The 14,147-nt window shown below is 40.5% G+C and overlaps 1 protein-coding gene across 1 annotated transcript; it reads left to right on the top strand.

Moving 5' to 3' along the window:
- Window positions 1–581: 581 nt before the first annotated feature.
- On the top strand, window positions 582–2,222 carry LOC126471357 (uncharacterized). Its single transcript, XM_050099478.1, has one exon. The coding sequence runs from the start codon at window positions 582–584 to the stop codon at window positions 2,220–2,222; it is 1,641 nt and encodes a 546-aa protein (XP_049955435.1).
- The last annotated feature ends 11,925 nt before the right edge of the window (window positions 2,223–14,147 follow it).

Here is a 14,147-nt window from a genome sequence, read left to right as displayed (position 1 = left end):
GTTTAAAACGCCACCAACAAAATATTCATGGCCAACCGCAACAGCAAGGGTTTAAGTGTACAATGTGTGCATTTGAAACCGATTCAAAAAAGTGCTGGATCGATCATTTTCAGTCTGCACACGGATTATGTGTGAAACCAGAAGCCCTGGAATTCTCCAGTGAAGAAGAATTTTTAAAATGGAAAGAAGAAATGGAATGTGCTACACATTCCAAATTCATTAAAAGCTGTGGCACTAAATTTTACGATGAGGGCCCCACATGTTATTACGTTTGCCATCGCTCAGGTCAGTTTACCTCCAAAGGTGATGGGAGAAGACATCTGAAATTGACAGGAAGCAACAAAATTAATGGCAAGTGCCCTGCAGAGATTAAAGTGCAATACAAAGAAGGAAAATGCCACGTTACTTTTGTGTCCACTCACGTTGGTCACGATCTGGACCTAAGTCATCTCAACCTGACGGAAAAAGAACGGATGAAGATAGCTGAAGACATTGCTGCAGGAATCCCATTTCCTACTGTCCTCCAAAAAATTCAAGAAACAGTGCAGAGTTCGAATTTGGAGAGAGTGCATCTTACAACGATGCAGGATTTGCATAATATTGCAGCTGCGTATAACCTGTCTTCAAAGTCAGTCAGACATTCAAATGATGCGATCAGCGTTGAAGCTTGGGTGCAAGAAGTGCAGCAAAGTGACAATCCATGTGTATTGTTCTATAAGCCTCAAGAAACAATTAATGATCTGTACCCTGAACTGAAAAGTGAAGACTTTGCATTAATTATAATGAACAACGCACAAGGCGAAATATTAACAAAATATGGAGGTGACTGTATTTGTGTCGATGGAACTCATGGCCTAAATGGCTATGATTTTGAAGTTACAACATTACTTGTACTGGATGATATGAGGCAAGGATTTCCATGTGCTTTCCTCATATCTAACAGGAATGACTCAGATGTTTTGAGTATATTTTTCAATTGTGTTAAGTCTCAGGTTGGACAGATTTCCCCAAAAGTATTCATGACGGACCTGGCAGAATCGTATAGTATCGCTTGGAACAAAACAATGGGACATCCTGAAATGAGACTTTTCTGTACCTGGCACGTCGATAGAGCCTGGAGGGCCAATATTAAGAGCAAAATTAGAAGTTTGGACAAGAGAAACGAGGTGTACAAACTAGTTAAATCGTTAATGCAGGTAAGAGATGTTGCTGTGTTTCAAGAATCGTTGGTAAAAGCATTGCAGAAACTCAACAGCGATCCAGAGACTTCAGAATTTGGTCACTATTTCAAGACGTATTATGAAAAAAATGTGAAGTGTTGGGCATATTGTCATAGGATGCGATCCGGACTCAACACAAACATGCACCTGGAGAGCATGCATAAGACATTGAAATATATACATGCTAATGCAAAGCAGGTAAAACGTTTGGACAAAGGTATATCCGCTTTGATGTCGCTTGTAACAGCAAAGCTGTTTGACAGGCTCATTGTCAACGTGAAAGGGAAGCTAACAAGTAAAATGAAAAACATTCGCCGTAAACACAAATGCAGCATTCTGATGAATAAGGACTCAATTAGGAAGGTAGGCAGAGGTTGGGAAGTACCAGCCACAAAATCACATGAAGTTTACCTTGTACAAGAAAATAATATCTTCTGTAACTGTAAATTAGTGTGCACTGACTGTAAAGTGTGCATTCATAGGTATTCCTGCACGTGTATTGATTATAGCATTAAGTTAAATATGTGCAAGCATATACATAATGTTTGCCAACTAGAAAGTACAGAACAAAATCCTTTTGAAATTTCTGAATTACAAGATGCAGTAGCTACAGATGTTGGAGATATGTCTTGCATTAATTTGAAAGAAGTGATTTTGAAGCAAGTAAGTGGAAATGCTAATTCCTGCACCCCAGAAGCATTGGCAGAAGAGAAGAGAAAAATTATTTCTAGGTTTTCAGAAATTGTTTCTGGTATGTCAGCTACTGAAGTTCAGCTGGCTAACAAAATGGTGACTTCGTTGAAGGTTAATGTAGGTGCTGTTCGCACCAGTAGTGGTATCTCTTTCATTAGCCCACAAAGAAGTCTCAAGAGGAAACTTTTGCCCCAGAGGAGGCTGTTTTCAACAAAGAAGACAAGTTCCTCAAAACGCATATCCATGGCAGTTCCTAATGCAGAAGAAACCAACAACATCCTGAGAACACTTCTGGATGAAGATTTATAGCACATTAGCTAGCATGTTGGTCTCGTATTGTGGAACATGTTGGTTCTCTTCTGTGTCCTGCCATCCAGATTTAGGTTTTTTATTATTTCCCTAAATCACTGAAGGCAAATGCTGGGATGGTTCCTTTGAAAGGCCAAGGCAGATTTTCTTCTCTGTCCTTGAAAGTGCCACAGCTTGTGCTCTGTTTCTGATGACTTCACTGTTGACAGGATGTCAAACATCAATCTTCCTTACATCTTCACCATCCTCTGGTATGGCAGTTCTGCTGATGTGTGGGATATTATGCACTGCCAGGAACTGATGCTGCTTTTGCCACCAGCCTAGAATGGTAGCATTGCTAGGTCACTCCGCTGCCAAGCCGAGCTGGGCAGTGATGACTGTGATTCAGGCTCAGTGTAATACCTGTTGATGACTATGCATTTGTCACCCATCCCTAAATTAAAACAGAGTAAGTTACAATCATCAACTTGTAATATATATTTATTTTTTATCCAGCTAGATGAGTAACACACATACAACTGTTAAACAGGTTAAATATTTTCTTATTCTAGCTGGGAAAATATCTACATCTGATTGTTCACAATCAATTTTCCTGATAATGTAACTCATTTACCTAAAAATAAATTTCATAAATAAATATTATTTCATGATCCGTATAAACACATGGAGGTGGAATTAGGAATGAGTGGATAAGTCATTCTGATATACAACTCAGCTGAAAGCCTTTTTGATTCCACTTTGTAGTATATATTTTACTTTTTTTTTAAATCCCCTATTTCAAAAGTTATCTGTAACCAAATGTCTCATATTCCAGAATGTTTTATTTTTAACTGGTTGTTATTTCCATAATACTGGCACATAGTTTGTACCCCTAATTTATCAGGGAACAAAAATGACTTTTGTATTTGGAAACAAGTAATAATTTCAAACTTGTCATTAATCCAAGTAACATCCTGACACAGATGCTAACAGAGTAGATACTAAGTCTCACTGGCTGTCTGCTGGATGCAGATATTAATTGATTGTTTGAATGGGGAGAGGGATCAAATGGTGATGCCATCAGTCCCAAGTTCCAAAATGTCAGAGGCTGTGGGAGCAAAAAACCAACAGCACAGTCTAGTCGATGGCAAAAGAAAACAGTCAAAGATGCAGAAGGAACCCTGGGGTTGCAGGAAGAATAAAGAACAGGAGTAGGGGGAGATCATAATGTGCCTCACTCATGCTATGTGCAACAGGGTGCTGGAATCACTGCAAACCCACGCCGGTCCCCACATCATACCATGACTGTGACAATCGGGACAACACCAGGGGAAGATGACACAAGAAGAGGGGGTGGGGAGGAAACAGCACAAAATTCCAAACAAAATGGAGAGAAATGGGGGCGGGAAACCTGGCCGGAATGAAGGCAATGATGAAGGCCTCCAGTTATGGAAGAAAATTCAGGTACTTAAATATAGGGGACAAACCACTTTTAGGATGATAACCGAAGACAGATGTAACTACGCAAGGTCGTCTGCTAACGTCTGTAACAATGAAGAGTGGAAGAGCATGTTTAATGCGAAAGGCCAAAAGATGGGGGAGTCTAGTAAAATATGGATTACAGTGAGGGGTGGGGGGCGGGGGCAGATCATTATGGAGTAAGAGGCTTGAGTCAACCTGGTATGACCAATACAAAGATAGCAGAGGATGGTAGATCCGCTGTAGGCCATGCGGTACGAGTCCCCTTATTGCAAGAAGTTTATTGGGAAGGTGGTGGACTCAAAGAGTCAGCCCAAGACTGAGCAAAAAGGAATCTGATGTGAAGCAATACGGTTTCGCATCACACTGATAAACCATAACCTTGACACCCGAATAAAGTGGTCATTATCAATGTGGTTGTCCTTACAGCCTTTCTGAACAAAATGAACGCCTTGCCATTCCAGACTGCCCTGAAGTTCACCAGTTTGGAAGATGAGGTCACTATGAGAAATGACACCCTGAAACATATTCAAAGGCTATTGAGGAGTAATGGACATCAAAATGCACTACTCAGCCACACCAATGGCCACCTGGAATATGAGCTGTTGCTGAGAGTTCCAATGCTCCAGAACGACAAGCCACTACTCCTAGGCATACACAGGGAGGTAGCAGCTCAAGTATCAGAACTGTGATCCCTGTGTTGTCAGAGGACACAAGCAAAAGAGTACATAACACCCCAAGCACATGAAATGGGTACCATGCTAGCTGTAGAGCATGAAAAGGACAATGGCTTCAGGTAAAAAATGGAAGAGCTGGTAAGGCCACATGCCAAAGACTTCATGTATGGTGGTGTTCCCCTTGTGGCTCACACCATGGAGACCAAATTTAGAGGAGTTCAAACTCCAAAGAGGGACCAAACACTCCAAATAGGAAAGTGAAAAGCAAGAAGAATAAAACTGTAAGAGATAGCAAAAAACCAGGATTGCCAGGCCAGTGTAAGCAAGGAAACAGAGATATAAAGAAAGGGAAGAGGGAAAGAAGTGAGGACAGGGATGGATGAGCACGGGAGAGTTAATGCAGCCTGGAAAAGTAGAAAGGATTCAATTACTAGGAGCCTTATGTGCTCCATGCACAAACTCACAAAATAGTTATGACCTCACAAAGTAGTTATGACTCCTCTCACTGGGGAATGGGGACGGGGGATGGAGGGATGGATGCAGATATGGAAACATGATCCTGTGATGTTAAAGATAAATAAATAAACTTTTAAATACCTGAGTGTTAGTGGATTTGCTCCAAATATCCACTGGCCAAACTGCAAACCTGGGGTACAGAGGTCCAACTGGCCTTCCTGACAAGTCTATTTCTCATGCACCACCATCCATTGGAGCAGACAAACTATCCAACACTGTTGACACCATTATAGTGGCATGCTGTATTGCCATGCTAGGTGTCAGTCATGACAAAGCATCATAGTGTACACAGCTACTCACTGCTTACTCTAGAGTCCTGCAAATAAATATTAAATTTACTAAGCATATACGAATTCTGAGATAACTCACAACTCATCTCAAAAATGTGCATAACATAGAATCAGTCTCTTACCTAGAGTGAAACGAAGTGACCGTATAGCATTTCTGTCCGGGAGATCCTATGCAGAACCATTCGGCTGCCTACTGCAAGTCTTCACCAGATGATGCCACTTTGGTGATTTGCATTTGAAAAAAAGGTAAAATGGTGATAATGGCAACACATAACCCAGCCCCCGAGAGGCTAGACTCTCCGACTTGGACAGGAATTGCACCTGAGACCCTGCGTACCTATCAGTCTCTCTAACCACACAGCTACTGGGACAGACATAGCTAGCTAAGGTGGCATGTTGGATGTGTTGCTGCCATTTTCAGTGACACTTGCTGTGTCACACAGACAAACCGACAGGCCCTGAAAGTAAATATTAAACCAGAGTGCAGACATAGTGCATTGGAACAGAACAGTAACATTGAGCATATGTGAATTTAGTGATGAGTCACAGGGCATTTCTGTATAGTACATAACACTGAATTAATCTCATACCTGGTGTGCTGTGTGGAAGCTCTTGCTTTCATGGTTTATCGAAAGCACCGTTCTAAACTCATTCACTGACAGGTCCTGTAAGTAAACATTAAATCACAATGCAGGCATTGAGTATTAGAACAGGAATGAAATATTGGACATACATAAATATAAGGATGACCCATGAGGCATTTCAGTATTGTGCCTAACACAGAATTAATCTCATACCTGGTGTGGTGTGTGGAAGCTCTTGCTGCCATGGCATACCAAAACCTTGCTGATCACTCAGTGTCAGGCTCTGTAAGTAAACAATTAAACAGTAAATCACAATGCAGGCATTGTATATTGGAATAGGGAAGTAACATTGGGCATATACGAATATAGAGATGTCTCACAAGGCATTTCAGTATTGTGCCTAACACAAAATTAATCTCATACCTGGTGTGGTGTGTGGAAGGTCTTGCTGCCATGGCAACCCAAAACCTTGCTGATCACACTCAGTGTCAGGCTCTGTAAGTAAACAATTAAACAGTAAATCACAATGCAGGCATTGTATATTGGAACAGGGAAGTAACATTGGGCATATATGAATATAGAGATGTCTCACAAGGCATTTCAGTATTGTGCCTAACACAAAATTAATCTCATACCTGGTGTGGTGTGTGGAAGGTCTTGCTGCCATGGCAACCCAAAACCTTGCTGATCACACTCAGTGTCAGGCTCTGTAAGTAAACAATTAAACAGTAAATCACAATGCAGGCATTGTATATTGGAACAGGGAAGTAACATTGGGCATATATGAATATAGAGATGTCTCACAAGGCATTTCAGTATTGTGCCTAACACAAAATTAATCTCATACCTGGTGTGGTGTGTGGAAGGTCTTGCTGCCATGGCAACCCAAAACCTTGCTGATCACACTCAGTGTCAGGCTCTGTAAGTAAACAATTAAACAGTAAATCACAATGCAGGCATTGTATATTGGAACAGGGAAGTAACATTGGGCATACATGAAGATAGAGATGTCTCACAAGCATTTCAGTATTGTGCCTAACACAAAATTAATCTCATACCTGGTGTGGTGTGTGGAAGGTCTTGCTGCCATGCCAACCCAAAACCTTGCTGATCACACTCAGTGTCAGGCTCTGTAAGTAAACAATTAAACAGTAAATCACAATGCAGGCATTGTATATTGGAACAGGGAAGTAACATTGGGCATATATGAAGATAGAGATGTCTCACAAGGCATTTCAGTATTGTACCTAACACAAAATTAATCTCATACCTGGTGTGGTGTGTGGAAGGTCTTGCTGCCATGGCAACCCAAAACCTTGCTGATCACACTCAGTGTCAGGCTCTGTAAGTAAACAATTAAACAGTAAATCACAATGCAGGCGTTGTATATTGGAACAGGGAAGTAACATTGGGCATATATGAAGATAGAGATGTCTCACAAGGCATTTCAGTATTGTGTGTAACACAGAATTAATCTCATACCTGGTGTGGTGTGTGGAAGGTCTTGCTGCCATGGCAACCCAAAACCTTGCTGATCACACTCAGTGTCAGGCTCTGAAAGTAAACAATTAAACATTAAATCACAATGCAGGCATTGTATATTGGAACAGGGAAGTAACACTTGGCATACATGAATATAGAGATGTCTCACAAGGCATTTCAGTATTGTGCCTAACACAGAATTAATCTCATACCTGGTGTGGTGTGTGGAAGCTCTTGCTGCCATGGCATACCAAAACCTTGCTGATCACACTCAGTGTCAGGCTCTGTCAGTAAACAATTAAACAATAAATCAGAATGCAGGCATTGTATATTGGAACAGGGAAGTAACATTGGGCATACATGAATATAGAGATGTCTCACAAGGCATTTCAGTATTGTGTGTAACACAGAATTAATCTAATACCTGGTGTGCTATTTTGGACCTGTTGCTGCATTGGTTGACTCAAAGTTTGTTGCACATACGAACTGACAGGTACAGGATTGTAAATCATGTTCCATGCATAGAACAAAAAAATTGCACTGGAGATGTGTGAAATAGAAGATATATCACATGCAGTGTGGTCCATTTCATGGAATTACCATCACATACCAGGTGATGCTTGTTGCATGTCTCACTGCTGTGTGTGCCACTGTGTTTTCACTCAGTAATTCTAATGGTATACTTAATCTGCCATACAGAGAAAGCATGTTATTCTCCAAGCATTTACTCAATGCGGCATATTAAATTTTCATCAGTGTTATAGCAGCCTATTACTTGTGAGTCATCTGTGTAGAGGATGGTATCAGACTGAACAAAGCATGACATATCATTGTGTACTCTAAGTTCAAACTTATTTGCAGGTTCCAGCAATACTGATAGAATGACTGAGTGGAAATACAGCAGCACACCACAGCAAATAAAAAATAATTTAACTGTGCTAACCCAGGAATTGTTCACTTCACCACAAAAAAAGGCTGTGGAATGTTTATGTGAAATACACTATTTGATAAAAAAAATGTGTCAAAAAGATATGTGTACCAGTAATTAAAATGATATCGTGGAGTTAACAATGCAGGATACTAAGTAACAAAACAAAATCATGAACACCATAAATAATATCACTGATTAAATTTTAAAAAAATATATCTTGTGCATATTTTATTTCAATCATCACCTAATGTATTATTTTTTGGGGTTCTCAGAAAACTAATTTCCTCAATGCTATTAGACTACAAAAAATACTATCCGAGCCATAGTGGGAGCTGAAACATAACACACAGGTTTTTCAGTGAGAGTGATTCAGCCAGAGACTAGAACTACATGAAAAAACTCCACATCACATGAACATGAAATTTATAAATAAAATCTGAAAGGGGAAGTATGACAAAATAGTAATAATAATACTGAAGCACACATGGTAAGATATCTGAAGGATATTGATACTATATCATACTGTAGAAAATGTACCGAATGATAATAATGTCAAGTAGCAGCCCTATCTGTCTAAAGAAGTAACACCATATGCACTACCACAATAGATTATTGCCTTCGGTGATAACCATGTATTGTCTACCTGAAGGAGTAACTACATATGTATTATAACCTAGATTATGGTTATCAGTTTGTATAAAGAGGTGGAATTGATAGGGAACTTATGTCTCTATCTTCATTTGTATGAGGCATGTTATGTAATGATAAAATTTTGAAGTGATTGTCATGTCAGAATGTTCATACTACATCCCAATGTAGAACTAATCACAACAGATTTGGGCACATGAACATTTAAAATATTTTAATATTAAATGCAAATAGTTGCAAATTAATGGTACAGACCTCCATCCAGAAGTGTTCTCAGGATGTTGTTGGTTTCTTCTGCATTAGGAACTGCCATGGATATGCGTTTTGAGGAACTTGTCTTCTTTGTTGAAAACAGCCTCCTCTGGGGCAAAAGTTTCCTCTTGAGACTTCTTTGTGGGCTAATGAAAGAGATACCACTACTGGTGCGAACAGCACCTACATTAACCTTCAACGAAGTCACCATTTTGTTAGCCAGCTGAACTTCAGTAGCTGACATACCAGAAACAATTTCTGAAAACCTAGAAATAATTTTTCTCTTCTCTTCTGCCAATGCTTCTGGGGTGCAGGAATTAGCATTTCCACTTACTTGCTTCAAAATCACTTCTTTCAAATTAATGCAAGACATATCTCCAACATCTGTAGCTACTGCATCTTGTAATTCAGAAATTTCAAAAGGATTTTGTTCTGTACTTTCTAGTTGGCAAACATTATGTATATGCTTGCACATATTTAACTTAATGCTATAATCAATACACGTGCAGGAATACCTATGAATGCACACTTTACAGTCAGTGCACACTAATTTACAGTTACAGAAGATATTATTTTCTTGTACAAGGTAAACTTCATGTGATTTTGTGGCTGGTACTTCCCAACCTCTGCCTACCTTCCTAATTGAGTCCTTATTCATCAGAATGCTGCATTTGTGTTTACGGCGAATGTTTTTCATTTTACTTGTTAGCTTCCCTTTCACGTTGACAATGAGCCTGTCAAACAGCTTTGCTGTTACAAGCGACATCAAAGCGGATATACCTTTGTCCAAACGTTTTACCTGCTTTGCATTAGCATGTATATATTTCAATGTCTTATGCATGCTCTCCAGGTGCATGTTTGTGTTGAGTCCGGATCGCATCCTATGACAATATGCCCAACACTTCACATTTTTTTCATAATACGTCTTGAAATAGTGACCAAATTCTGAAGTCTCTGGATCGCTGTTGAGTTTCTGCAATGCTTTTACCAACGATTCTTGAAACACAGCAACATCTCTTACCTGCATTAACGATTTAACTAGTTTGTACACCTCGTTTCTCTTGTCCAAACTTCTAATTTTGCTCTTAATATTGGCCCTCCAGGCTCTATCGACGTGCCAGGTACAGAAAAGTCTCATTTCAGGATGTCCCATTGTTTTGTTCCAAGCGATACTATACGATTCTGCCAGGTCCGTCATGAATACTTTTGGGGAAATCTGTCCAACCTGAGACTTAACACAATTGAAAAATATACTCAAAACATCTGAGTCATTCCTGTTAGATATGAGGAAAGCACATGGAAATCCTTGCCTCATATCATCCAGTACAAGTAATGTTGTAACTTCAAAATCATAGCCATTTAGGCCATGAGTTCCATCGACACAAATACAGTCACCTCCATATTTTGTTAATATTTCGCCTTGTGCGTTGTTCATTATAATTAATGCAAAGTCTTCACTTTTCAGTTCAGGGTACAGATCATTAATTGTTTCTTGAGGCTTATAGAACAATACACATGGATTGTCACTTTGCTGCACTTCTTGCACCCAAGCTTCAACGCTGATCGCATCATTTGAATGTCTGACTGACTTTGAAGACAGGTTATACGCAGCTGCAATATTATGCAAATCCTGCATCGTTGTAAGATGCACTCTCTCCAAATTCGAACTCTGCACTGTTTCTTGAATTTTTTGGAGGACAGTAGGAAATGGGATTCCTGCAGCAATGTCTTCAGCTATCTTCATCCGTTCTTTTTCCGTCAGGTTGAGATGACTTAGGTCCAGATCGTGACCAACGTGAGTGGACACAAAAGTAACGTGGCATTTTCCTTCTTTGTATTGCACTTTAATCTCTGCAGGGCACTTGCCATTAATTTTGTTGCTTCCTGTCAATTTCAGATGTCTTCTCCCATCACCTTTGGAGGTAAACTGACCTGAGCGATGGCAAACGTAATAACATGTGGGGCCCTCATCGTAAAATTTAGTGCCACAGCTTTTAATGAATTTGGAATGTGTAGCACATTCCATTTCTTCTTTCCATTTTAAAAATTCTTCTTCACTGGAGAATTCCAGGGCTTCTGGTTTCACACATAATCCGTGTGCAGACTGAAAATGATCGATCCAGCACTTTTTTGAATCGGTTTCAAATGCACACATTGTACACTTAAACCCTTGCTGTTGCGGTTGGCCATGAATATTTTGTTGGTGGCGTTTTAAACTACCTTTACAAGTAAAATCCTTGTCGCATATGTAGCATTGGTATGTGCACGAAGGTTCCTTATCTGTAACAGGAGGCATCATTTCGCTCAGCTTCTGTGGATGGACTGTGGACATATGCCTCTTCAGAGTCTTGCGGTAACTATACTCGTTGCCGCAAACTTCACACTTAAAAGAACTCATTATTAAACACTATTACTACACACGAAACGCTCTTCACACGAATAGTTCACACACAGACGGTACACGATAAAACACACCCAAAACACTTTGAACACTATAAAACACTTTTAACACTTTTCACACGCAATACACGATGAAACACTTCTAACAAGCAAAACACTTCACACGCGAAATATGTTAAATAAATCGGCTAAAAGAACAATGCTCTACCGCAACGTGCAGCCGAACGCGGAAACCACATGGGTCAACTGAAACGATGCCCAGTCCACGAACAAAGACTGGGAAAACCGGTGGTGAACCGGTGGCCGGTGGGGGTGAGTGGCCGGTGGGGGTGAGTGCCGGGGGTGAACCGGTGGCCGGTGGGGGTGAGTGGGCGGGACTTGTTCCGGGTGAAATCCTAGCGCTAACGTTTCCTTATGATTTCACCTGGAACAAGTCCCGCCCATTCACCCCCCTCCACGCCTATCCATAGTGTAAGGCCCTCCCCTAAACGGCCGCCAGTTCCGCAAACTGGAAGCTACAACAAAGTTGTTATCGTCGCAGTCCAACACGTGTTATACTGTGATGAAATTCAGTAACGATAAGAAATTTAAGCTTTTCTGGATAGTAATGTGATATGAATCTGCATTATTAAAGAAATAAAAATATTTATAGAGAATTGAAAGCATCGCCAGCAATAGAAAACAAAAAATAACGTGATGTAATTTAAGGGCAATAAGGAGAAATTTTCATTAACTAATTCACTTACTATAATACGTTTATTTGAGGGAAACAGCAGAGCAAACATACAATGCGAAAACAATGGTCTTGAATCTGTCATGTCGGCAGTAAAGCCATGGATGCACTCTAATAACTCTATTGTCTAAAATCACCGTTATATAGAAATAAGTGAAGGTTGTTTTGTTTATGTAGGCCCTCATAGTAGCTCACGAAAATTAAAGAATGTCATAAAGTAGAAATGCCTAATGAAAGCAGTAAGATATTTGCATGTATGACATATTTCGTTAGTATTTGCATGGGTAATGGGTGAATTTTAACTTGTAAATTCTTCCAATACCATACCTGCGCATTATAAACGAGGTTACAAAGAATTGTAGCTGTTTCTGTGTGATTAGTGACCTACATGCTGTTGCAAACGTCTCAGGAAAATAATGATTTAAGACCTAGCAAGATATTAATGTAACATTCACTCCAAGTGCAGCCGAACGCGGTAAGCCACGTGGGTCAACTGAAACGATGCCCAGGCGCCGAACAAAGACCGGGAAACTGAGGTTGAGTGGGCGGGACCTGTTCCGGGTGAAATCCTAGCGCTAACGATCCTCTCCAGGCTGCTCAGCGGAACGCGTCAGAGCTTTTAGCAGCTCACTGCAACATCCAGTCTTTACCTGCACATTACGAAGAACTTAGCCTCCTCTTCAACCAACTAAACTACCACGTAATCCTCTTATCCGAAACGTGGTTGAAACCACACATATCCACTGCATCTATTCATCTCCCAGGGTACACATTTCTTAGGGCAGACAGATCAAAAAAGCGAGGTGGCGGGGTCGGCGCGTATATACGAACAGATCTCAAAGTGAAAGTCTTATGTACGTCAAATCCTGCTGAAGAAAAAGAGGCTGAATTCATGTTCATTGAAATAAATATACAAAGTCGGAAATTCTTGACTGGCATCGTGTACAAGCCGCCAAAAATAAACTCAATGAGTTCCTTCCAGTCGGAATTACATTCACTCCAGTGTCAATACGAACATGTCATCGTAATGGGTGACTTGAACATAGACCTGCTAAGAGACACTCCCTCCGCAATAAACCTAAGAAGATTGTTTAGTTGCAAAAGCATGAACATTCTTCCATTACAACCTACACACCATACGGCTCACAGTCATACTCTTATAGACGTAATCGCAACGAAACAGACTGTCAAAGTAAGAGAAGTTGGTCAAACATCGGCCCCTGGCCTCTCAGCACATGATGTAATATTCCTGGCCTACTCTATGCAGCCCCCAAGGATCAAATCGCGTTACATAACTTGTAGGAACATGAAACGTATTGACCTTGACGCTCTAACAGCCGATTGCTCAGAAATCTCATGGCATCAAATAATCAGAGAACCTACAATCGACGGCAAAATTAATGAACTTGGTGATAAACTCACTGCCCTCTATGACAAACATGCACCTGTGCGCACAATCCGTGTAAGAAAATCTCCTGCTCCATGGCTGACAGCTGAATTACGTCAAATGATGACTAATAGGGATGCTGCCCACAGGCGTTTCAAGGCAGATCCGAAACCCGAGCGTTTCGAAGAATACAGAAAGCTACGGAACAGAGTGAAACAATGCATTCGCAATGCTAAAATCAGGCACGCTCGCTCCCTTGTATGCAGCGATCTGACGCCCACGACTCTATGGAAGAATCTCCGTAGCTTGGGGGTCGGAAAGGCAAAATCGGAAACTATTTTTCATGTGTCAGCTAACGAATTAAATGAATTCTTCTCTGCACCTCTGAATAGCAGCACGGCTGATAATTACCGTCCACAAGAATCCCCAAACAGGATAACTAACAACGATAGCTTCCATCTAAAACATGTAACAACATATACGGCAAGAAAAGCAATAATGAGAATCTCTTCTGATGCAATAGGCAACGACAGTATCGGTATAACCATGATTAAGAATGTTGCCGAT

Source organism: Schistocerca serialis, chromosome 3, assembly GCF_023864345.2.
Source record: "Schistocerca serialis cubense isolate TAMUIC-IGC-003099 chromosome 3, iqSchSeri2.2, whole genome shotgun sequence".
In the NCBI taxonomy this organism is placed as follows: Eukaryota; Metazoa; Arthropoda; class Insecta; order Orthoptera; family Acrididae; genus Schistocerca; species Schistocerca serialis.
The sequence above is the reverse complement of the archived record's forward strand: the minus strand, read 5'-3'. Positions and strand labels throughout refer to the sequence as shown.

Bases quoted from the DNA above. Each gene is read 5' to 3' on its own strand.
- LOC126471357 (XM_050099478.1), top strand. From the start codon at position 582: ATGCAGGATTTGCATAATATTGCAGCTGCGTATAACCTGTCTTCAAAG.